Source organism: Myotis daubentonii, chromosome 4 (genome assembly GCF_963259705.1).
Source record: "Myotis daubentonii chromosome 4, mMyoDau2.1, whole genome shotgun sequence".
Classification (NCBI taxonomy): domain Eukaryota; kingdom Metazoa; phylum Chordata; class Mammalia; order Chiroptera; family Vespertilionidae; genus Myotis; species Myotis daubentonii.
The window spans coordinates 103,646,107-103,670,529 of NC_081843.1; the positions used below are offsets into that span (position 1 = coordinate 103,646,107).

At 50.1% G+C, this 24,423-nt stretch overlaps 1 protein-coding gene across 1 annotated transcript in view; it reads left to right on the top strand.

Annotated features, from left to right (window-relative positions):
* The window catches only part of DAP (death associated protein), a 52,167-nt gene extending 30,988 nt beyond the window's left edge, over positions 1-21,179 (top strand). Inside the window, exons 3-4 of the mRNA XM_059694783.1 lie at positions 17,880-17,922; positions 19,284-21,179. Of these exons, the coding sequence (XP_059550766.1) occupies positions 17,880-17,922; positions 19,284-19,397 (157 nt within the window). The 3' untranslated portion in view covers positions 19,398-21,179. The remainder of the gene's footprint in view (positions 1-17,879; positions 17,923-19,283) is intronic.
* The last annotated feature ends 3,244 nt before the right edge of the window (positions 21,180-24,423 follow it).

Below are 24,423 nucleotides of genomic sequence, written 5' to 3' on the forward strand. Positions count from 1 at the left end.
CTCCATCCATGCTTTTGTTCTGGCCCTCCGGTCCAGTTTAAGAACCCATTGTGGCCCTCGAGTCAAAAAGTTTGCCCACCCCTGGGCTAGAGGCTGGTTAAGGCTTCTGCATGTGCCTGGCCAGTGCAGGCACTCAGGGATACCAGCTCTGCTCCGCCTAGCGCCTCAGGACCAGTCATTTCAGATGGGCGTGGGGGGAGGAAAGGAGACAGTTTCTAGTGTGTGTGTGTGTGTGTGTGTGTGTGTGTGTGTGAGAGAGAGAGAGAGAGAGAGAGAGAGAGAGAGAGAGAGAGAGAGAGAGAGAGGGAGAGAGAGAATATGCAGATTAAAACTGTTTCCTTGTCTGTCCTAGTCGCCTCAGCAGGTGGTAGTGATTTTTCCCTAATCTGGTTCAGAAGGTGGAGGTGGCTGGACCCCCAGTGGGGCTGCCCCTCTCCCCCGGGCACTGCGACCTTGGAGCAGCTCCTTCTCAGCCCGCATTACCAGGTCAGCGTCTCCTGGAGGCTGGTCCCTGTTGATTCTGGGTGAGCAGGTCTGGGGTGGGCCCGAGAGTGTGCATTTCCAGCCAGTTCCCAGGTGAATTGAGGCTGCTGTGTGGGGCCCACACGTTGAGCTTCTGCCCTAAAGTCTGCGAGAGAGACATTGATAAATTGTGTTTAGCACAGACGGCTGCTCTTCCCTTTGAGGGCCTCCTCTGGGGCATGTTGCGAGTAGCTAAATGTCAGCTTATTTTACATTGGCTGCATTTTCATGCCGTGGTGAGATGTGGGAGCTTTTTAAAGCCTGCCTCCTAGCAGGCCTGTGAGGTACTCTCCGAAAGAGTCCTGTGGTCAGAGAAGTCAGGCAAGTGTCCTCCTGTGGTCCCCTCGGGGAGTTCCCAGTGCAACCTGTGACCTCACCAGGGAGGCTGTGCCTCAGAGAAAGCCACACGCCCCCTGTAACCGGCGTTTGCCACAGCCATTGGCAGCCCTCTGCGTGGTGCAGCAGGAGGTCATGAGCACCCCTGGCTGAGGAGGTGGCGGTGACCCCTGCAGTGGTGGAGTACCTTCAGCATGTGACCTTTCACCCCAGGCCTCTCTGGCAGTACATTCTGTCTGGGTCTTGTATCCTGGGCAACAGTGACACTGTCTTAACCAGACTGTTGTGGATCCTGTGAAATTGGACTTTGTATTTGCTATCTGCCACCCCAAGTAATTGGCTGGCTTGTTATAGGAATGTGTGTACATATTCTGAATAGCAAACCTAGAAGCACTTAGAAAGTATAAACTCATGCAGTAGAATTTCAGTTTGTCTTCATTCTAGTGAATGGTAGTGTGATACACTTTTTAAAATTCCAGATTATAAAATATTTATAAAGAGATGTATTGTTACTTCTGTAACCACACTGTATATCAGACTTGACTAACTAGAGTGAAGCCACTGAAATTCCTGAAAGAGAAGACACGGTTTAATGCAAAAGTAAAAATTATTGTACCAATCATTTTCATTGTAGAATGTTTTGGGTTTCTTCTCAAAAACTTATTTTCTTAAGGGGTTCTAATATACTTCCTACCATATTTATGTTGTTCATTTCCTCCTTTCTCCTAATGAACATAAACTTCAAATTAGTCAAATCTGACTAAATAAGGTTATAGTCCTTTGGAAAATTATTTACCCAATAACAGACACCAGCCGCCCTCCAGTGCCCTGCATATCTGCTCCGAGGACATCTGATCAAGGTCAGAGCCTTAGCTGTTTATCTCCAAGCCCCTCCAGGAACTGACCTGCAGTGTAAGAGTTTATCTGCGGGACTTGACGGTGACTTTCATGCCTTGTTTATGATCACAGAGAGAAATGGAGGCTCAGAAAAGTTTACTGTTTTCTTAGGGTTAGAGTTAGCATTAGGGTTAGGGCTAGGGTTTTCCAAACTGTACCTTGTAGCCCATTGATGGGTCATAAAGTCGGTTCAGTGGGTAGAGACAGCATTATTTTTTAACGGAATAAGATCAAGCAGAAAATATTGCAGGGGTCTCAGGGTGTAAGAGTCAGAATTGTTTGTTCTAAGTATATCTGTGTGCGTGCACTGAGTCACTATGTTAAATTTCCCAAGTTTTCATTGTAGCTCATGGTCAAAATGTGGGAAAGCCATTCAGTAGGAAATATTTTAAGCAGTTTCAGAGTACAGATGATTTCCTAAGTTAAGATTAAACTTTTCCTCCTTAAAGTTGTAATTTGACCTTACCTGCCCCCAGGCCTCTCTGTGTTCTGGCCATGCCTTTTATCATCCACCTGCTAACCTCAATGGGTGACAGCCATGCTCCAGTTGGCATCCCCCATGGAATTCCTTTGTGCTGTTAAAGAATGATTCAGCTCTTGAGGGTGACATCCAGCTCTTAGAACTAAATGAGAGTTGGAGCCCTTTGGAGGCAGTGATGGCTCAAAGTAGCAATGACCAGAATTTACCCCAAGAGAGAAGGGGCTGTGAGTGGGGTTGGTGCCACCAGTGCCATATGCCACCAGAATTCTACCGCACTTTGATCAGTGCCAGGTGCCATGTTAAGTATTTTGAATATTAAACCTGAAATTGTTCAGGTGCAACCCAGTGTGCTGCTTTTTAGAAGACAGAAACTGCCTGGGTCCCTTCTCTGTGGCCCCTACCACCCTATGTGTCTGGTGCTCACTTGTTTTGAAATTCCACTGGACAGATGCCCATCTGTGCTCAGCTAACTTCCCATCTTCCAGCTCCCAGCCAAAACCTCTGGTCCTGCCCATCCCCCTGCTATACCCAGGCCTCCAGCACCCGGTCCTACCCTGTAACAGCTCTGCCTAAATGTAGGCCTTCGATGAAATTCTCATCACTTGTTTCACATTGGGCCCCAGCTGCCTCAGACTCATTGGCTGCCTCGAAGACAGACCACTGGCTTCTCTCAAAGCCGATCCCTCTGAGTTCTCCGTGTGGGTTTTGGACTTAGCCTGCCCTCCTTGCATCTTAGAGTTGGGGGGATCCAGGTCAAGAAAGGAGAAATCACTTGGCCGAGGTTATGTGGTTAGAGGAAGACAGGGAGGTTTGCATTGATCCTGAAGAACCAGAATACTCTGTGCATTGGGGTTCCCTGGCACACTGACCACCCACCTCACCTGCTTTCTCCACACCTGCTCTCTCTCCTATGGTGTGGGGTTTGCATGCACACGCCTGTCAACCTCTTAGGTGCAACTTATTGTATGAAGTTCAGACAAGCATGTCATGACCCTGGGTACTGTTTTTAAGTTAGTAAAAGTGTTTCTTTGATAAAGATCCCCTCATAATTTTGTCTCAACACTGTTACAGGAAATTCCTCCTAGCTGGTCATTGATTAGTAAAGTGAGTTAGTCTCAATAAGTCTGTCTGTCTGTGTCTGCTTTTCTTATAAACCAAGCATTTGGGTAAATGCACACAGTTGTGCCATAGCCATAAATGGTTTGGACTTTGAAAAGCATGAGCTACTGTTAGGGGCCCAGGCTTGTGAGTTTGGACCCTGGCTTCCCCCTTATTAGTTGTGTAGCCTTGTGCAGCTTATTAAACCTCTCAGTGCCTAGGTGTCCTCATCTGTAAATCGTGGCTGATGATCAGGCTGTCGTGAATATTCCATGAGTTCGTGTGTCTGCAGCACTTAGAATAGTTCTGGCAGAGTAAGAGAAAACGGTTAGCTCTTATTAGAGTGTGCTTGTTATTACTCCTCATCTCCTTATTTTACATTAAAGACCTAGAACTAGAAGGAATCCTCAAGCGCTATAAGTAGTGTCATGGAATATTTAAGGCATAATGTGTTCAGGAGCTCACCTCAATTCCTAGTCCAGAATCGGATGTCACTGTGGTGACTCCCGTCCCACCTGATAGCACATTCGAGAAATGCTTAGTTTCCAGGGACCTCACAGGACTTCAAGGGCAATAATTACCCAAACGAATGTCACTGTGTTAGGGCTCATGGAACTAATGTTCCACCAAGGACACCTGGTCCAGCTCCTTCACCTGACCGAGGGTTTCATCATTTCTAGAATTTCCCAATACGTAGGTACATCAAAAAATTCCATGGAAATCAGAGGTCACTTTATTTATAAAGCTGCCCCTCTCCTTCATGCCCTTCTCATGAAAGGTTGAACTGGGTTGGAAAGGAACGTGAGAGTCTCAGACCAAAGTTGAGTTCCCCTTTCTCCATCAGAAATGCCCATGGTCCACCAGGCTGGCACAGGTGCTGCCTGCCGATGAGGGCATTCGACCTTCGGTGGGCGCTCCTGCTTCACCACGAATGACAAGGCATGGACTGTGTCACCACCTTGCTCACAGCAGCGGGGCGGGTGCAGGCTGTGGACCCAGAGCTTCTGAGGGGTCTGCGGAGGTAGAGGAAAAGGAGGAGGGTGGAAAAACGGATTCCCTGGACATGGTCTCCTGATAACTCATTGTGATTTCTTTCAGCCCTTGGGGTAAAACTCTTTCCAAATGGATAAGCGGCTTTCAACTGGACGTAAAATCTGGAACACAATTGAAACTGGGAAAATCAGTACCCCAGAATGAGTGGGTGCTGTGGCAGTACTAGCCAAAGGGTTCCATGCAAATGCACTTAGGAAACATGGTTTAAGCGAAGCTAATCTGGTTTCCTTAGGAAGTCAGGGTCCTAGTACACTGAGGGGCATGTACATCTCCGTGAGGAAGCTATAGGAAGCAGTGTTTCAAATCTCATTGAGCGAGGTTACTCGAGTCACCTTGCAGAACGAGAGTTGGGCAGAATGCATTTGGGGCCACAGTCCTGAGGATTGTGCACTTGGCAGGTGTAAGGAGGACAGTTGCCAGAGAATTTGAGGACCCAGGTTCTTGTCCTGACTCCACTTCCTCCCAGCCCCCTGACCACAGGCCACCTGGCCTTCTTCACCTGGGTGCTGCCCACCCTGCACACCTCACCCAGGTCTCTGGAACTTGGACCAGTGGGCTCTGAAATCAGGGGAAGGCCTGCAAATGTAAGACACAGCGATTAGCACACATTTCTCTCAACCGAGAGAGGCTGGGCAGGGAGCCAGCATTGGGGAGAAATTCCCTGTTTGCCTGTTTTATTTTGTCTTGCCAATGGTTTTGCCTAAATGCATGAATCAAATTCTACTCTGTACGGATAAATATACTAGTATAGAGCTGACCACAGCTTCTGTGTGTAATCCCAGAGTAATGCCTAGCACTCTGCTTGCCCCTTGACAGCTCTGCCGCCTTGTTTGGTTCAAACCCATGCCTTTCTTGGTGCAGATGGAGCCGTAGTCAGAGCCTCAGGGAGGCAGAAGTAGAAAGTGCCCAGTCTGGAGGGCTGGGAAAGCTGCAAAGGTTTTCATATTTTCACGCTAAAATCCATAAGCTGGCAAAAATTGGACTGATGTGAGGCTATTTATAGTCCTTATTTATCCTGCTTAGTGTCATCTCCATACATTTTGCTGTAGAGAGTATTAATGGGTTTGAATATGGGGTGCTGCCTCACACCCCTCCGGGGGGGGTGTCCATTATACATGATTTATGCAACATGTTGCCTTTATAAAACTTGAGAAAATCTGAATTCAGAAACTTGTCTGACTCCCAGGGTTCCAGATAAGAAATCGGGGTTCTCATGGAAACACTGAGGCACCAGGCCCAGGTGAAGGTCAATGTCTCCATGCTGGCCCAGCGTTTGAGGAACAGGCTGTTCTGTTAGTGGGTTCAGATGAGAGATTGCCGCACCCTGTGACTGCTGATCATTGTCCTGGCACCTGGCCAGAAGCCTTGGGGTGCTGCGGAACCCCTCCCTGCCTCCTCCCTCCCAGAGACAAGCCAGTGCCTGGCCCATCGCACTATGGAGCCCTGCTCTCTCCTCCACCAGGGCTCCACCGGCTCCCTAGTACCGCCCCCACCCAGGCTTCCCTGTAAAGGAACAGTTAGCACGCACCCAGAAAGCTAACTACCTCCAAAAGCCAGCAGTATTTTATGAGCCTTAGAAATCTTGTACCAGTCCATTATGAATTATTGAATTAACACCGTATATGTATAGCAGGGGTGGGGAATGTCCGGCCTGTGGGCCATATAAGTCTCATGAAATCATTTGATCTGGCCCTGACAAGGCATTAGGGGTGAATTAGTTAAATGTTTGGCCAAATATAGCAGGCTAATTTTTAAGTCGATAATTTTGTATGGCCCCAAAATGATATTATAAATATCCAAGTGGCCCTTGGCAGAAAAAAGGTTCCCCACCCCTGATTTTTATAGCAGCGTCTTAATAGTTTAATAATTTATTCATCTCTTAAGGATCCTATGCAATATTTTTTTGAATTGTGAGGGAAAAGAGTCCTTTTAGAACTAACTTCCCTGGGCTACTCTTCCCGTGATGCTTTCTGAACTCTAAAACAGAATCCCACACAACTCTTCCCAGGTGTAGAGTGCCTGACACACAGCAAACTGGCCAGCCCACTGGGGCCGGCGCTTCCCTCCCCTGCCCGGGCCCAGGGCCTGCAAGGCTGTGGAAACCAGCCAGCCCTGAGACGCAGACCTGGTTTGCATGGATTAGGAGACAGTATAGAGGCCTAAGCATCATTCATATCGTTTCTAAAGGGAAACATATCCTACATCAAAACAGGTAATGGCCCTGCTTGGAGAGCGCTCTTCTCTGTGAGTGTGGCCTGCTGCCCTGGAGTGAGTCCTCACCAGCCCTGTCCTCTTAGTGTGTGCTCTTAGGTACCCAAGTTAAGTGGAAGGGAACGGAAGCAGCTCTCTTTCCTGACACTCAACGTGCAGATGGCCAAAGCCAGGAGTCAGGGGTGGCCATGGTAAGGAGAAGCAATGTTCTAATTAAAGACCTGGATCCTTCAGGTATTGGAGAACCCAGCATGGTAAACTGTCGGTGTTGAGGTGGGCAGAGTGGCTGCATAATCTTTCTCTCCTCCAAGCTCCAGAGAAATTCCTTGGACATTAAGTTCCCCTTTGCTTCGCGTTGGTTCTATTGTCATGAGTGAAGTCACACTTTATAAAAAGGGATGTCAGTTTCTTCACCAGGTTGACTGCTTTTGAGCCTGGGCCTCAGTCTGATCACCTGTACTTTTTGAACCATTCCAGATTTTTTCTATGTTTTCAGTGATTTTCAGAGAGAGGAAGGGAGAGGGAGAGGGAGAGGGGAAGAGGGAGAGAGGGAGGGAGGGAGGGACATCAATGATGAGAGAGAATCAATCAGCTGCCTCCTGCATGTCCCCTACCAGGGATGGAGCCCACAAACCCCGGCATGTGCCCTGACCAGGAATCGAGCCTCGACCTCCTGGTTCATGAGTCAAGGCTGGCCCCATTCCAGATTTTTAGGAAAATATGCCAAGAGTCCTGCAAAGAAATCCAGCCCTTATTGGTAGCTTCCAGGAATTGCCAGGAAGATGGGAATGTTGATGGGGTTTTTTTCCTATTAAAGTTATTAATTCAGACTCTCAAAAGTGTTCTTACAAGACACTCCCTCTCTCCTTATTTAAGATTCAGTTTGTGGTTCCATCATCATTCTCAAGTTTGACTTGAGATGATCTGAGAAAGTACCTCTTAGCCCAGGGGTGGGCAAACGTTTTGACTCGAGGGCCACAATGGGTTCTTAAACTGGACCAGAGGGCCGGAACAAAAGCATGGATGGAGTGTTTGTGTGAACTGATATAAATTCAAAGTAAACATCATTACATAAAAGGGTACGGTCTTTTTTTTTTTTAGTTTTATTCATTTCAAACGGGCCGGATCCGGCCAGCGGGCTGTAGTTTGCCCATGGCTGTCTTAGCCTGACCTCTCTCTTAAAAGGGAGAAAAACTGTTTACTAGTCTTCAAGTTCAGTCTGGCTCACGCTGGAGCACGAGCCCATTTGCTTGGTTATCTCCCATCACCAGCAGATCCTGCCCAGCCAAATTGCAGGTAACAGAGGTGAATCCACATATTTCGGATCGCTCCTCTGCAAGCCTTGAGGCTCTCCGTGCACGAGTTACGTGCCACAAACAACCCCAGTTAATCACCTGGATTCATTCCCTCCCTGCACAGACTGTGCTGCTGACGCTCATTCAGTGCTGATGGCACCTGTTGAGTCTCTCAGTGTTCCAGACACTATGCCAGGTGCTTGGGACACAACAAATTCAATCATTGACCTTGACCTTGAAGGGGAGCTAGGTGTGTCAGAGCCTGTACCAAATGGGAAGTTCTTGTGGAAATACAGCTGGGAAAGTCAGTTCATGCCACAGGGTCAGGGAAAACAATGAAAAGATAACACATGAGCTCCTTCTGGACTGGTGTTTACCAACTGGCCAAGCTCGAGGCCTACAGGCAAAGAGAGGACCAGCATTTCTTCTCTGCAAGATGAAGCTCCTGGAGCCCCAGGAACGTTGGGGATCACTCTAGAAGTCTGTGTCTCCCAGGAGTAACTGTGCGGTGTATGTAAGCTGGTGTGCTTTTGAGAGTGAAAGGAGGCACTGTTAGTAATTACACGGGGTAACTGGTCAAAGAAGAGGCAGCAGGGGTTGGCTGTTTTTTTCCTCCAGGAAAGGACAGGAAGACAAATACGATGCCATCTGCTTTGTAGTGATTGTTGAAGACTGCAGTACAGAGAGTGTTTATTCTTATGTCACCGATTCTCGTTTTAGGACTCCCTCACAGCCCTGTTACTAAACCTACAGATGCTGGGTTTGTCTTTATATTCAAATGAGCATCTTTTTGCGGCAAATGCTGAGGAAAAGCAACAGATTGCACCTTGAGCTTAAGAAGAACTCCTGTTTGGGATTCATGATAGAACTTCTTTTAAGAGTGTTCCCGAGTTAGTGCCCCCATTCCATCGCCACCTGCCTCTCTGAAACAGGCAACACAGATGCTGACGGTTTTATCTGGGTGCTTTGTTCACAGACCTTGTTTGAAATACTGCACTCTTGGTTTCCTAGGGAAAGCCTCCTAGCAAAGGAGACCGTGCACCCACGTGCCCCAGGCAGACTCTGTGCCTCTCACCTTCCCAGGTTTCCTCCTGGGTATTACTGGTCCTTAGGGCCCTTCCTTCCAGTCTCCAAGGTGACCACTCAGTCATCAGCTGCTATAACCCAGGTGATTGATACCCACTCCTCCAGAGCGGGGGCCGGGGTGCGGATTTTCTGGAATAGTTCTGGTTTCCAGTATTCTTTCCCTTGTCCACACAAGGCCTTCTGTTTGTCAGGCAGTGTTTTCTGGTTCTGGCTAACAAAATGCAAAACAATGGGGTTATCTTTACCTACAGCATGTGACCTGGGAACAAGGGCCCTGGGTCCATTAGCAAGGACGTCTAATCTGTTGTGAGTACCGGATCCACCCTGCAGAGCCCAGTGCCCTGGTGCCCTTAGGCCCCAGAAGGGCGTTCCCTTCTGGTTGATCACACCGGGTCTCCAGTACCCAGCCCTGTGGCTGGCACTGGTGGTTGCTCAGTAAATATTTATTCAATGCACAGGCACGGGCACAGTGTTGATGTGCAGGGATCCACATATACGGACCCGCCATGCCCTGGGCATTTGTGCAGCTGTGCCAGAATCAGCTCTCTGAGATCTTTTTCCCTCCCAACTAACAAACCATTCCCTGCTGGGCCGGCAGGTGTTAAAAGGAAGAAAAAGGCCCATTTCCTCCTTTCCCCCAACCTCAGCTGGCATCTAAATCATTTACATTGGTTGTGGTGCTTACCTGTTGGTCGGTAACCCTGGAGGCCTCTGAAATGTGGCCATGCTGTTCTCACACTTCCCATCACTTCCTTGGAATAGATGGGCCTTAGGTGCAGACTTACTTGCCCATCGGGTGGAAGGAGAGAGGCCCTGGTCTGAGGGCTAGGCCAAAGTGAGAATGATGAAATATTGGCTCTTCTTTGATTTCTTAGACATTAAGTTTATATTTAGCCCTAACATCCTTCAGAGCATGTCATGTCCAGCCTGCTGAGAGATCAGCAGGCTGTCTCCTCCTGGCCGCCCTCTCTGTGGCTGTGGTGTACCGTGGCCTGGTAGGAGAAGCCTGTGGTGCTGGAGTGTGGCCTCAGGTCACGGAGGGAAGCTATCCTCCAGGTGTAGGGCGGTGCTTCTCTGCCCCCATTTTTACAAGTGTGATAACCACCTCTAGCGAATGTGGATGTGACCTGGATAAAGCTACTGCATTGCACATGCTAACCAACCCCTCAGAGTTCTCTCCTGAGTCTCACCTTGTATGTGCTGTGGGCCTCACACATGGGGGTGGGCTGGGGTGGGGCTCTTGGATTGAATGGAAGTCATCCTAACGCACTAGCTGGTTTAAAAGTAAGCAGAATTGGCAGTGGGGTTAGTTTTCTACATACTTGACATGGCTCCTCTTTTTCTGTTAATTCCCGAAAAGGCATGAAGGCATGGTGTGGTCTGAGGAGGGTCACAGAGCCAGGCAGCAGCTGAATTGACTGTCTGCCCGACTGGGGAGGGACTGTGGCTGCCATGCGTTTGGAGGGTGGATTAAGAATATAATCACTGGTGAATCCAGCGACAGAGAAGTCCGAACACTCTTATCAGTCACTCCAGGTACTTGACTTTAACCTAAGTTGTGTTTAGTCTTCCCAGGACTTTTGACTTTTGCTGGATGCAAAGCTCCCTAAGAGAGGCCCCTAAAAGTCCTCGAGAGCAAATTAAATCTGGCATCTCCTCTGATTGCTGGATTCTCCACCACCCATCCTGCAGACGCTAGTCTCACTTCAGGACTTCCAGAGACAGAAGTAGGCCCAGACCACATCCGTTTTTGGTGTCTGCTATTTTATTGAGTACTAGAGGCCCGGTGCATGAAGTTAGTGCACAGGGGAAGGGATGGGGTGTCCCTCAGCACAGCCTGCACCCTCTCCAATCTGGGACCCCTTGAGGGATGTCGGACATCCCTCTCACAGTCCAGGACTGCTGGCTCCCAACCACTCTCCTGCCTGATTGCCCCTAACCGTTTCTGCCTGCCAGCCTGATCACCCGCTAACCACTCCCCTGCCAGCCTGATTAATGCCTAACTGCTCCCCTGCCAGCCCGATTGCCCCTAACTGCCCTCCCCTGCCAGCCTGCCACCCCTAATTGTCCTCCCCTGAAGGCCTGGTCATCCCCACCTGCCCTCCCCTGCTGGCCCGGTCACCCCTAACTGCCAGCCTGGTCCCCCCCAACTGCCCTCCCCTGCAGGCCTGGTCCCCCCCAACTGCCCTCCCCTGCAGGCCTGATTGCCCTGCCCTCCCCTGCTGGCCATCTTTGACCATATGGGGGCGGCCATCTTGTGTGTTGGAGTGATGGTCAATTTGCACATTACCTCTATTAGCTAGGTTTAACATATACTTCTTTTTAATAGGAATTCTGCTAGCAGTTGTCAGATTTTTTTCTACGTATACATTCATTTTCCTTTCTTAAAGCTATAATACATGTCCTCCTAGAACAGTGGTTCTCAACCTTCTGGCCCTTTAAATACAGTTCCTCATGTTGTGACTCCACCATAAAATTATTTTCGTTGCTACTTCATAACTGTAATGTTGCTACTGTTATGAATCGTAATGTAAATATCTGATATGCAGGATGGTCTTAGGCGACCCCTGTGAAAGGGTCATTTGACCGCCAAAGGGGTCACAACCCACAGGTTGAGAACCACTGTCCTAGAAGATATGTCCTTTGTACTTTGAACCATGGACACCCTCCTCCCCAAAATCACCCATTATAAGACATGACTCTTGACCCAAAGACACCTACTAGATCTGGTTTCACAATATACACAATAAATACTCTAATATTTTAGCACCCATCTGGTCAGCATTAACTATTCATTGGCACTTTCTTTTAATTGAAATTAAAAAGGAAGACACTAAAACAAATGTGTTCAGAATCAAAGATGGGGTAGTTTTAAGTGTAAATGTTACTGAAATGAAGTAACATTTAGAACTTCTAGTACATATCTGATAGTTGCACAGGTTGTATGATAATGATGCACAGTGTTCTCGGCGTGTGTGGGAGAACAGGGTTTCCCTGCGTAAGGAGCTGTGAGAAGGCACTTCGGAGGCAGAGCCTAGGAGCCTCTCTGACTGTCAACTGCTCCATGAAATAGGGATTGTTCCCATTTATCAGATAGACACTGAGGCTCAGAGAGGCCTCTCGTCTCTGGAAGGGATTCCTATAGCCTGGACAAGGTTTTGTCCTGAAGTCACAGCAGCCTCGGGTCATTAGGTTAGAATAAGGGAGCAGAGAAAGCCACTGCTGACGCTGACGACTGAGGTTCAGTCCTTTGTTACAAGACCAGTTTGAACACGACCTCAAACGCTCTCCCCCAGGAGAGCCTGCGTATGCCCTTTAACAGAACCACTATAAACTCTGTGTCCCAAACCTAGAGGGAATTGGGGTCCAGAATATTTCTTCTCGGATTTAGAATGTAAAGCACTTAGGTTGTGTTTTATTTTACTTTAGTCACACTCACTGGAGAAGTACGTATTTCTTAGGGAAAAAGGGGGACATACTTGTCCTGAGGTGCCAGTAGCCCCTGCCCAGGATGTGGGCTCTCACTGTCCTCGGCCTGGCTGAGCCTGGCCAGCCTGAGCGCCCTGTACGAGGGCCCGCAGTGCCATCTTGTGGGAGCCCTCAGCCTCTGGAATCAGCTGGAAAAGAGAAACAACCTTGACTGTCAAACTTGGGAGAATGACATTGCAAAGAAATGTTGGGTGCAGTCGAGTAAGATGTTCCCCTCTGGTCACCAGCCACACTAAATATTATTTCTGTGTCTAGAAAATTAATAACCCAAATAAATGAACACCACGCTGGAAAGCTATTGCAAGAACTAAAATGACTAGAAAGGATTTCTTTTTCATCTATTTACTAGGAAATATATTTAAAATCACCGCAGGTGGGAATATATTCTCCCGTGAATTCCATGGAAACACAAAGCTACAGGTTTAGAGCAGACTCTGCTTCTAAGTTGCCATACGGCTCTGTCCTTTCTTAGGGGGTTTGGCAAGAGGATGGTTTTTCCCAGGTGTTCATCATGCGAGCTGGCCACACCCCAAATCGCCCACCCCATCATTGTAGGAGAAGCGCCCCCCCCTTCGCCCCAAGACCTTGCTGACTTTGTGCTAACAAAAGCAAATTAAATTGCGCCCCTTCCTTTGGTGCACGGGGCCCTGGCATTGTGTCCCCCTTCCTGTCACACTTGTCTTGCACAGGTGCGTGCACCTGCACACACGGACCTCAGCTTAAACATCACTGTATTGGCTCCCCTCTATGTATTAGGCCCCACAAGTGTATTTAGCAGAGCACCTGCCTGATTCTTTCCTAGCATCATCCCAATTTAAAATTTTAACCCTGACTCCTGCACTGGTGTGAGCTCGCTGAGGACGGAGGCTGTGCTGCCCTCTCTCTCTCTCTGGCCACAGGACGGGCTGGGCCAGCACTGTCAAGCCTGTGGGTGGCATTGTGGCTCCTCCAGGCACAGGGAAGCCCTCCATCCCGTCAGTGGTGGGGTGCACTGTGTTTCCATTAGTGGGGCTGGATTTGGGGGAGTCAGGGTACCTCCCCATCCCCTTGTGGCCCTGCATAGATTCCCCAAAGGCCGCGTGGTCTGGGAGCAGTGTTGTGTCCCTAGGTAGAAGGCTGCCGGTTAAATGGGGTGCCTGTCATTGGGCATCAGACGAGAAGGGCCCCTTCTCACAGAACTGTGTCCTGCTTGTTGGAAAATGAAATCGAGACTGTGACACAGTTCTCTGGGCCTGAATGTGTATGACAGCCGCTCCCTGACTCACAGGCAACTTGGGCTTTTAGGGAGATTTTTAGGGGGAAAGCCCTTCTGAGTACTCAAGCGCTTTCTTACCAAGAGGGGAGGGCGTGCCCCATGATGACCTCCTCCCAGGCCCCCACGTAGCCTTTCTGGGTGCCTCAGTGCTGCCGATGACCACATGGGAGGGAAGCTGGGCTGCCAAGGTCAATTGGGACTGCTCAGAGCTGGGCAGAGCGCGTCATGTCGCCCGGGACCTACACTGACTGTCCAGGTATGAAGTCTTGGGGCACTCGAAGATGTCAACTACTATAATCTCAATGATTTTCCTAGTGTTTACACATTGGGCTGGTAGTGTTTTAGGTAAGTTGAGTTGAATAAAATATATTGACAGATATTTCAATAATCACTGTTTTAGAGTTCAGGGGAGTTTTATAAATATGAATTCCGTTTCTCAGCCCTGGGGACTTTTCATTTAAAGATGAGATCACAAAACTGGTCCTGAGGGTGTCTGCATTCCCTGGGGTCACCCATTCACAAAGCATTTTCTGGCATTTCAATTCTGCCTGTCTGGAATGCCTATAAGGCATACACTTTATCCATCAAGGAAAATAAATAATAGGCAAGTTTTGTTCAGGAGAGATGACACTGGTAAGACTTTGGTGTGTTCCTTAACAGGGGTTCCCTGAAAAGCTACGTGCATCAAACCCTCAGGCCAACAGGCCAGTTGTGGAAGCTACAGTTTCTGCTGATGTATAGGAGGTGTTATCTGGGCTCTAGCCCCCACTAATTCTGCCTCACTTGCAGTTTCTTCAATTTTAAATAAGTGTGGTTTTTAAAACTGGGGAGGCCTGAGGATGTGGGAAGGCAGGAGTGATATTTTTCAGTGTCTTTGTTTCCTGAGAGAAAGTCATGTTGCGTCTTCAAAACAACAGCTGTCAGAATGATTTCCATCAGATTAAATAAATCCTCGGAGCCGTGATCACAGTTTCTAGAATCTTGGAAATGTAGGTTATGCTTTGCATGGAACCCTAATGGAATTGAAAATACGCGTTTTTGCAAACATGGTTTTGCAAGCAGGCGCTTTACCAGGGTTTCTCATTTGTGAATTTTGGCTTAAGCTACCATAGCTCAAGGAGTTGAGGAAGAGTGTTTCCTGTATAGATAGAATAAACAAATGCTTACCAATTTGAGATGCTATTATTGTAGGTGAAAAAGGCAGTGAAGCTCAGGGCCAAGCTGGATGGAACGCGCAGTGCAACGCATGCATTGTCAGCGTGAGGCTGTATGGTACAGGCAGTGCTGGCGAGTGGTACACAGGAGGCGGTCGCCCTGCGTCCTCACCATCGAGTACGGCCTTAACAGTTTTAGAAAAGAGAAGAAGACTTTTTTAGGGGTGGGGGGAGTTCGTGTCACAAAGACCTTGAATGAATGCTCAGTACAGATTAATATTCATTATTTCAAGATACAGAAAAGCTTATTCTTAAAATTATCTGCTAAATCTAAACCACAGTGAGATACCACTCACGCATTAGGATGAATACTATCAAAAAAAACAGACAATAACAAGTGTCGGTGAGGTGTGAGACACCGGAACCGTGTGCATTGCTGGTGGAAATGTGAAATGTTGGGACTGTCATGGACATCAACACGATGGCTCCTCAGGTTAAACACAGGATTAACACATGGCCCAGCAACTCTACTTCTGAGTGTCCACACGGAAGAATTGAAAGTAGGGTCTCAGATACTGGTACACCCATGGCCAAAGCATCATTAATCCCAGTAGTCAAAAGGGAGAAACAATTTAAGAGTCCATCACAGATGAATGGATAAACAAAATGTGGTCTATCCACACAATGAAATACCACTCAGCCTTTGAGAAGCAAGGAAATTCTGTCATGCTACAACATGGATGAACCTTGCAGACATAATGTTCAGTGAAATAGCCAGTCACAAAAAGAGAAAGACTGTATGATTCCACTTACACGGGGTACTAGACTAGTTGAATTCTCAGGACAGAAAGTAGAACAGCAGCTACCAGGGTTTATGGGAAGGGGGATTGGGGAGTTACTGCTTACTAGGTAGAGTTTCTGTTGATGATCAAGTTCTGAAAATGGATCGTGGTGATGGTTGTATAACAATGTGAATGTATTTAATGGCACTGAATTGTACAATTAAAAATGGCTTACAGGTAAATTTTTTAAATGTTAATTAATTGCTGAGCTAGCTGGGGTTTGCAGCACACTTGGCAGGGAGGGGAGAGCTTGCGCTCTGAGGAAGGTGGTGTAGCAGAGCAACACAGGCTGGAGTCTGCCCTCCAGCGTGGAGGAGACTCTGCAAGTCCAGCACAATTCTTCAATGTTGTTTAAAAAACAACACAGAAATGGTGCACTCTGCAGCAAGAACCTCTTCTCCAACCTGCTGGATCCGCAGAACTATTGCCTTCCCTCTGAGTCCAACAGGCTCTTCTCTGCTACACTGTCCTTCGATGAGTGGAATCCAAAATGCCCTCAAAACTCAGCAGCTTACGTGCTAACGAGTCAGAGTGGGTGCCTCTGTAAGATAGGGGTTAGCTAGGAGAATCGCCCTGTGGCCCTGAGGTCTGCCCTCAGTCTCTGACTCCCCTTAGGGACTGAGCTGGGACTGGCGGTGGGTGGGGGGTCTCCTTTAGCCCCAGAGTCCAAAGTGTCCTGCCATTCAGCATCACGCTGTGACTGTCTCCTTGAGAGGCTCGCTTGAGGGGAGATGCTAAAGTGGGTGCCAGGAAGGTAAGCGCTATACCTGCCACTGGGCAGCAGAGGGCAGGAGTGAGGCTGCAGCATCTGCCTGCATTTTCTGATGTCCGGGCCGCAGCAGGGTCAGAGACCTCTGATCATAACCATCCACACACGCATTTCCTCAGGCATGCTCAGTCAAGACCTAGGACCCACCCTGGTCGTGTTTAACATGGGAGACGCCCGGGGCCAGAGTGGGAAGGGTCACCTCTGAGGCTCACTGAGGCCAGGGAGGCCACCGGTGGAAGTGCGGGGCCCCATGGCGGGGCGCCGCGGCTGGAGACCCTTTCTCCGCGCACACGCACACAGGGGTGAGCAGGTGCTGGGACAGACACTGCGGTGGGTGCTGCAGGCTGCTGTTCTGCCTACAACAGGGCCAGCCCTCTCCCAGGGGCCAGACACTCCACCTTCGCAGAGCGCTGCCTGCTAATTCAGGTACAATTCTTTATAGTTCAGTTCTGTGCATCAGGGTCATACACATCGTAACAGAGAGAAGTGACTTCAATTTTTTCTGCTTGTCTGCTTTTCACCAATACATCGAACATATATATATGTAGAGAAACAGGATATGTGGCTCTTGCTGCAGGGGGAGGGTGTGTCTCTGTTCCTGCCTTCAGAGGCTTGATGTAGGTTACAAAACCAACATAAACTGGCAATGATGGAAGTAGTCACGGGCTCGCCGCGCCTACAGATGGCCGGGCTTTACTGGAAGGTGATGCTGCATAGTTATCAGAACAGAACCATCTCTATTTCAGGCTCCTCCTAGATTCTAACATGTTTGGGTTTGTCTGATTCTCAACTATGAACATGTATGACTGTGGCCCCTATGTCCATCCCCTCAGTTTTGGTGACAGTGGTGAGCTCAGTAGGGTAGGAGATGTTGACATTGACAATAGCTTCGGAAGGACCTGCTTGGGGCCTCCTAGGGGCCAGGAGTGCATTGGCTCTGGGTCTTGCCCCTTAGCAGCTGCTGGAAGCCACGGGCCCCACGAGGACTGTGGAAAGGGACCCTCAGCTCACAGAACAGGGAGCTTCCTAGAGTCTCCAGTTCATCCAGTGTGACCCTGACTTACTGCTTTGGGGACGCCTATGTCTGCAATCTGAAACCAACACCACTGGGCTTGCCCGAAGTTACAAATTGAGGACTGAGGACGAACCAAAGAACAAGAGGAAAGTGCTTTCCAGCCACTCCCCTGCCTGGCCTCCCTCAGGAGGACTCCACAGGTGTCCTGAGCCCAGCGGCAGGTGGTAGTTGTGGTGAAATAACCTTCCCACGTCTCTTTCCTCCTCAGCCATGCTTATTCCCTCCCCTCAAACTGACCTCATCCACCTGTTGTCGCTGCCACAGCCCCCTCTTGTGAGTTTTCTGCTAAATTGTCTTTTCCCTTCTTGTCTTACAGCCCGCCTAAACCCACCGTGTACATCTCCGGAGTCATCGCCCGGGTAAGAGCCTTCATCACATGGGCCTCGGCGTGAGGTCTTTCGGTCCCTTGTCTTTGCTAACCCCATTCTTCCATGGGGCCAGGGGTGTTCTGTGGTCTCCTGTCCACCACGCATAGGGGGAACTAGGGACAGTGACGGCATGGAGCACACAGCAGGGGTGGGAGCAGCTGCCTCTCCTCCTCCTCACCTGTCTCCCGTCTTTTTGGACTTGGCCGGGGACCACAGCTACCCACCGGCCAAGTGCTTCTGGGAGACTGAGCTGAGAATGCGTTTACATTTTTAAATAGTTGAAAAAATCAAAGTAAGAAGTCTATATTCATGACATGTGAAAATTATATGCAACTCAGATTTCAGCGTGAAGTTTTCGTGGCACACAGCCACGCCCATCATGTATGCATCATCTGCAGCTGCTTTCATGCTGCAGTGGCCGACCAAATAGTTGAGGCAGAGAGTATGACCTGCAAAGCCTAAAACATTTACTACCTGACATATTACAGAAAGTGCTTGCCAACCCCTGGTCTAAACACATGGGCTTTAGTGATACCCTTTACAAAGAGCGCCCTCTTGTGGTGAACCCAGTGTTCTGTAACTCCAGCCCTCCCACCAGCTAACTCCCATTGTGAGGAGGACACGCTAACTAACACCACCCACAGTTCTGTGGCTCACAGTACAGCTGAGCACTTAGCATATGATGTGTGAAGAAAATGTCGTTGCTGGGGACAGCTCACCACAGCCGTGCTGAGATGCTGGGACAGATGAGTGGCACATCTCCTACATGTGAGAAAATTAAATGCAGACACAAGTTTGAGGTCAACCATGGCCAGTTGGTTAGCCGGAGCAGCCCTGGCGGCAGCCTCACAGGCCCTGTGGCACCCAGTGATTCCTCCCTGGAGACAGGGGTACCTTCTCCAAGGCTCAGCAGGTGAAGACAAGTGCTGTCTCACACCTTACAGCCCTGCCCTTTGGGATCCTTCCCGGCTCACAGCTGTGGTGGCAGATCTGAATGGAAGGCCTGGATTTGATTCTGTCTGGCCCCCAGTTCAGACAATTACAGGAGCAGTTCTAGCAGAAGACACCCAAACACATGGAGTTTCCAATCTCAGGCGTGTGGGCAAGGCGTGTGGGCAGAGACAGCCAGATCCTCACCTTCTGGGTGGTGTGTAGGCCTCAGTGCCCCCCCGCTCTCCAGGGAGCTTCAGGGACCCCACAGGCCAGGGGACAGGCTCCTGCCTGCCCACAGGCCCCCAGTCCATCACCCACGCTGCAGGGACATGGTGGACTCGGGGTTAGGGCCTTGCTCCTGCACGAACCCAGCTAGTCAGTGTTGATGACACCATGCCTTCCTTCTGCGTCTCTGACAGGGCGACAAGGACTTCCCCCCGGCAGCCGCCCAGGTGGCTCACCAGAAGCCCCACGCCTCCATGGACAAGTACCCGTCCCATAGAACCCAGCACATCCAGCAGCCTCGCAAGTGACCGCGAGGACCCAGCGCCCTCCCCTGCCGTGCCTGGTTCCCGACATTTGGTATTTCCCCGGCAAAGAGAACTGCATTTTCTTCCAAACACTTTTCCAGTGGGAGATCTAAGGCAAAGCAACGCACCCTTCCTTTTCCTTATATTTCCAAATCAAAGCTAGAAACAGACCCCAAACCTTGTTCCCAGGGAGTCCTGTTTGGTGAGGGGCCATTAGCAGAACCTGCCGAGTTCTGAGCAAAATGAAGTTGCTCAGAGTTTAGCTGTAGAACTATTTCAGCCATTGACTAAAAGTCCTGCCCATGGTCTTAAAAACAAAGGGGCACAAATGTGGGAGGGTTGGATTGAGATTAGGAGGAAAGCTCAATCGTTTTATGCTTCTAAGTACCAGGACAATCAAATCTGCACGTGTAAGGGAGCATAAGAAATGAGGGTGTTCATTACGGGGGTGGGTTTCAGAAAGACATCAAGGAAAACTTAAAACGGACCACAGCAACCCTGAATGTCACTCCCTGTGCTACCAGGGGTCCCTGTGCAGGGCGACCCCAGAAGGACCAAAGAAAAGTTTGCATCTCTGAGATGGCTCTGTTATTACAGGAGTCATCTTGCTGAAAAATTAGAGGGCAGGTAGTTTGCCCGAAGGTAGTACCTCTGGGAGGAGATCTCAGTGTGGGTCCCAAGTCCAGCACTGCCCCGCCATCAAGGCAGCCTGCGCCCAAGCAATCGAGACAAACTCGTGTTTGTCATCACTCACCTCTAGAGCTGTCTCTGAGTTCTGGAAGTGGCCACTGGCCAGGCAGACGGACAGCCAATTCTGGACACACAGCAAGAGCATAGACTGCATGGGGAGAGAAGTGAACACAGAGAGAACAGACCGAACCTGCCCTTTATCTCCCTGGGAACAAGAGACACCACATTCCATTCGAGCTAGAAAAGCCTGTGTGCCAGTGGCCCAGCTGTCCAGATTCCTTCTGCCTGTGCGCGTTTGCTGGGCCCACCTTCTCTTGGGCCCGTCAGATGGCCCCGCTTTCTGTGCGTTTCCTGCCCAGAGCCGCCCTGGGCTGCTCTCTGGCTCGGGGGTGGAGTGCCTGCTTTTCTGAAAAGCCAGAGGTTCCTTCAGATCTTCCTGAGCAGAGGCCTGGGGAGGGCCTCCTGTCAGCCACCCCACTTGCCAGCAGTGGCATTTGCTGCAGGCCAGCAGTGCGCTGTGAGCAGCATGCCCGCCACCAGCCTAGCGATGCCATTCAGTCCAGAGCTGCGATGAGCAGGGGTGACTCAGACCGAGGCAGACCCATGCCCTCCCCTGAGGGAAAAGCCCTGGCTGGCTTTCTGAAGGCCGTGTCGTTTCCTCCCACTGGCTTGCGGAAGCTGGAGTCTAACCTTCAAGGTACCATGTGATCATATCTGGTATTTCTTAGTCTGAGAGGTTGGTACAACCAAGGCTGGCTTTGGAGAGGCACACTCTGTGGGCAGCATGGTCGTGGGGCACACGGAGCAAGCAGCTCCCCACCCCCACCCCACCCCCCAGAGTTGGCATCCCAGAAGGGCGCTGAGAGCAGGCAGTGCAGGTCAGGCCTGTGCAGACCCTTGCACCTTCCGCTACAGAAATGTAGGCACGATGTTGATACCTGGGCGTGCTGTTTCCCAAGGGGCATGTGTATGTACTTGTAGTTGCACCTTGCCTGTATCTGTGGCTCGCTGAAAGCATACTGTTTCCTGAATGAGTACCAATTGTTAACTTGAAGAATAATACTGATTATAATAAAGCCCCTGCATTTCTCCTCATGGCTTGTTTTTTCTTACATTTCAGAGATTTTTCTCTTACATTTTACTAGGGTTGCCAGATGGTTTCTATAGAAACACAAACATGCATGCATGATGGGTATTTTCACAAACTGTTTCTAAGACACAAAGTCGGACTATTGGACATGTGGCACCTTGAGTCTAATCATCTACTTTAAAACGTCCTAAAATGGTAAAGCTTAAGGCATTGATTAAAACATCCTGCTTGGACCTAGCAGCTGGCCCTGTGCTATGGGCCCTTTGGGAACAGACTTAGGGAGGAACAATTAGCAGGAAGTCTGGGTGGCTGTGAGCAGCTTTTGACAAGCAAGACATTCGCCTCTCTTCTGTAACCCATGAGTGGGATGCAAAAATAATCACAACTATCCAACCTTGAGGACCATAGTCAGATCACAGGCTGACACCGGGAGGTGCCCACTGGTCAGGGGAGGATCTGGGATGTGTCAGGGTCTGAAATGCTGACTCCCCTGCACACAACACACGCCCGAAGCGGAATGATACTGCTGCCCGTCCTCGGTCCCAGTCGTTCCACAAGCTAGCTGTGGACACACACGTGAGCCCGTGTGTGCGTCAGCGTGTCATGGAGAACCAGCTGTAGGGCAGGGCTACGGGAGGGTCTGGGTGGGGAGGGGAGACATTGCCAGACCCAGCCAGGTTCTTAATTCATTAATTATTTTGAGAACATCTGCCGCCTGCCCGGGCGGCCTGGGGTGCTCTTCTGCTGTTCCGCAGCTTTTTCCAACTTGACAGCTGCTGTGCTGCTTAAATGCTGCTTCTTACAAACCCAAAGTAAACCTTTTCCCCCCAAGACCTGGCATCCTGCTGGCCTCTGCAGAATCCAAAGGAGACAAAACAAAAACAAGGAAACAGTGCATTGTGGAGCCCTCCCAGGCGGCGTCGACAGCCATATGCTCCTGGAAAACAGGGTGAGTGGGTGGTGACACTTAACCAAGAAACTGCTTGGGATTTCTCCTCTAGTTGTGTTAGCCAGGGTTCTCCAGAGAAACCAAGCCAATAGGATGTGGATAGTAGGTAGGTAGATAAATAGATATTTGTTTTAAGGAATTGCCTCAGGTGATAATGGAAACTGGCAAGTCCAAAATCTACAGGGTCAGTCAGCAAGCTGGAGACCCAGAGGAGAGCCAGTGTTGCAGTTCAAGTCCAAAGGCATCTTGGGAGCAGGGGCAGGGGAGGTCAGTCTGTTCTACTGAAGGCTATCAACTGACTTGATGAGGTGCACCCACATTATGGAGGGCACTGCAGCTCACTCCAAGTCCACCGATTTAAATATATACATCAACCCAAAGCACCCCCACAGAAACCTCCAGAATAATGTCTGACCAAATATCCGGGCGCCGCGGCCCAGCCAAGTCAGCACATGAAATGAACCATCATCACATGAGCTCACGGCTGCTCGTTTTTCTCGAGACCCTCCAAGCATCGGGTCTGTTCTCCCTCTGACCAGGTTGAAGCATCCGCATGCCTCACAACATGTTGTCTAACGTCTAACTTCTTCCAACAGACTTTCTAAAATTCAATTAGGGGCACTGATAACGAGAAAATAAAAGTTTTCTCATCTTCCCTTTTAATCCTAAATATTATTAAAAATCCAACTGCCATGCTTTCAAAAATCAAAATCCAATTTGTCGCCTGGAAAAGACCCCACACAATATGAAATAATGAACTGATGTAATCGGAGGAAGCCCTGAGTGAGGTTTTGGATTGCGTTTCAGCATTGTCACCTAAAAGGCAGAGCCCAGCGTTTTGTCGCACAAAGGCTCAGTTTCTGTACAAATTGCCAGAGACCCGCTTGTGCCATTCTTTAAATAGAGCTGGTCTGGGAACATGGGATGTGCTCAGAGTTCTAATAATGATGTTCATTGTCTCCGGGGCAGTGCTCTCCACCTGGGGGCGACGTTGCCCTCAGAGGACATGAGCAGTATGTGGAGATGCCTCTGGTTGTCACAGCGGAGGTTGGGGAGGGGTGCCAGTGGGTCGCCCCTAGTGAACAGAGGCCCAGGATGCTGCTAAAACTCGCCCGGTCCACAGGACAGCCCCACCACAAAGAATTATCCGGAGCCACACGTCTGCCATGCCGAGGCTCGGAAACCTTAATGACCCTATTCGAGAAGCTCATGTTACACAGTTAAAGGCCAATTCCCCTCCTGCTGGAATCTTGGGGGGGAAATCTATGTTTCAGGGGCAAGGATACTGAAGTGGCAGTAGCTAAAGCTAAGCTGTGTCTGCTTTTCCGTCCCTGGAGCAGAAAATAGCAAATTGCTGTGATGCAGATTCGCTCCTGGATGCAATGGGAGTTTTTAGATAAAGAGCCCTCTCCTTTGGGAGGCGGGCGACGGATCTGCAGCATCAGGCTGTGTTCTCAGTCACCGACACAAAGACCAGCAGAGATAAACGTCCCTCGGTGGCCTCCCCAGCACCCTCACCCAGACAGGCACGACCAACACCAGGTGCTTGTCTCAGCTACGTACTGGCATTCTCCAAAGGAGGTCTAGAAGCCTCTTCCCAAACGCTTACAGCCTGTTTCCTGTGCCTGGACCGTGCGTGTCTCCAGCTGGTTAACCTCAGGGCTCTCAGCAGAGTGAAGAGCAAAGGAGGGAAACGGTGTCTCTCTGCCAAGCAAGCGCGCAGCTGAGCAGGAGGCGAAGGCCAGGACTTCAGCGCGCCTCACATCGCTGTCTCCCAGCACAGCCCCCTCCCCAGCCCCCTCCACAGCACCCCTCCACAGCCCCCTCCACAGCCCCCTCCACAGCCCCCCTCCCCAGCACCCCTCCACAGCCCCCACCCCAGCACCCCTCCACAGCACCCCTACACAGCCCCCTCCACAGCACCCCTACACAGCCCCCTCCACAACCCCCCTCCCCAGCACCCCTCCACAGCCCCCTCCCCAGCACCCCTCCACAGCCCCCTCCCCAGCACCCCTCCACAACACCCCTCCCCAGCCCCCTCCATAGCACCCCTACCCAGCATCCCTCCCAGCACCCCTCCCCAGCACCCCTCCACAGACCCTCGTTTCCATCACAGGAGGAGTAAAGGCTGCCTGTGAACTCCTGGAGCCGGGGCCATTTCTTACACCCCTGGCACTTTCCCGTCACCCCGCCGTCACCCCCCTACCTAGATTGTAGGCGTGGGATACTGGCATCCTTCTATCAGACACGGAAGATGTTCCATGCGGCTTTTAGCTACAACGCATACAACTAGATGACAT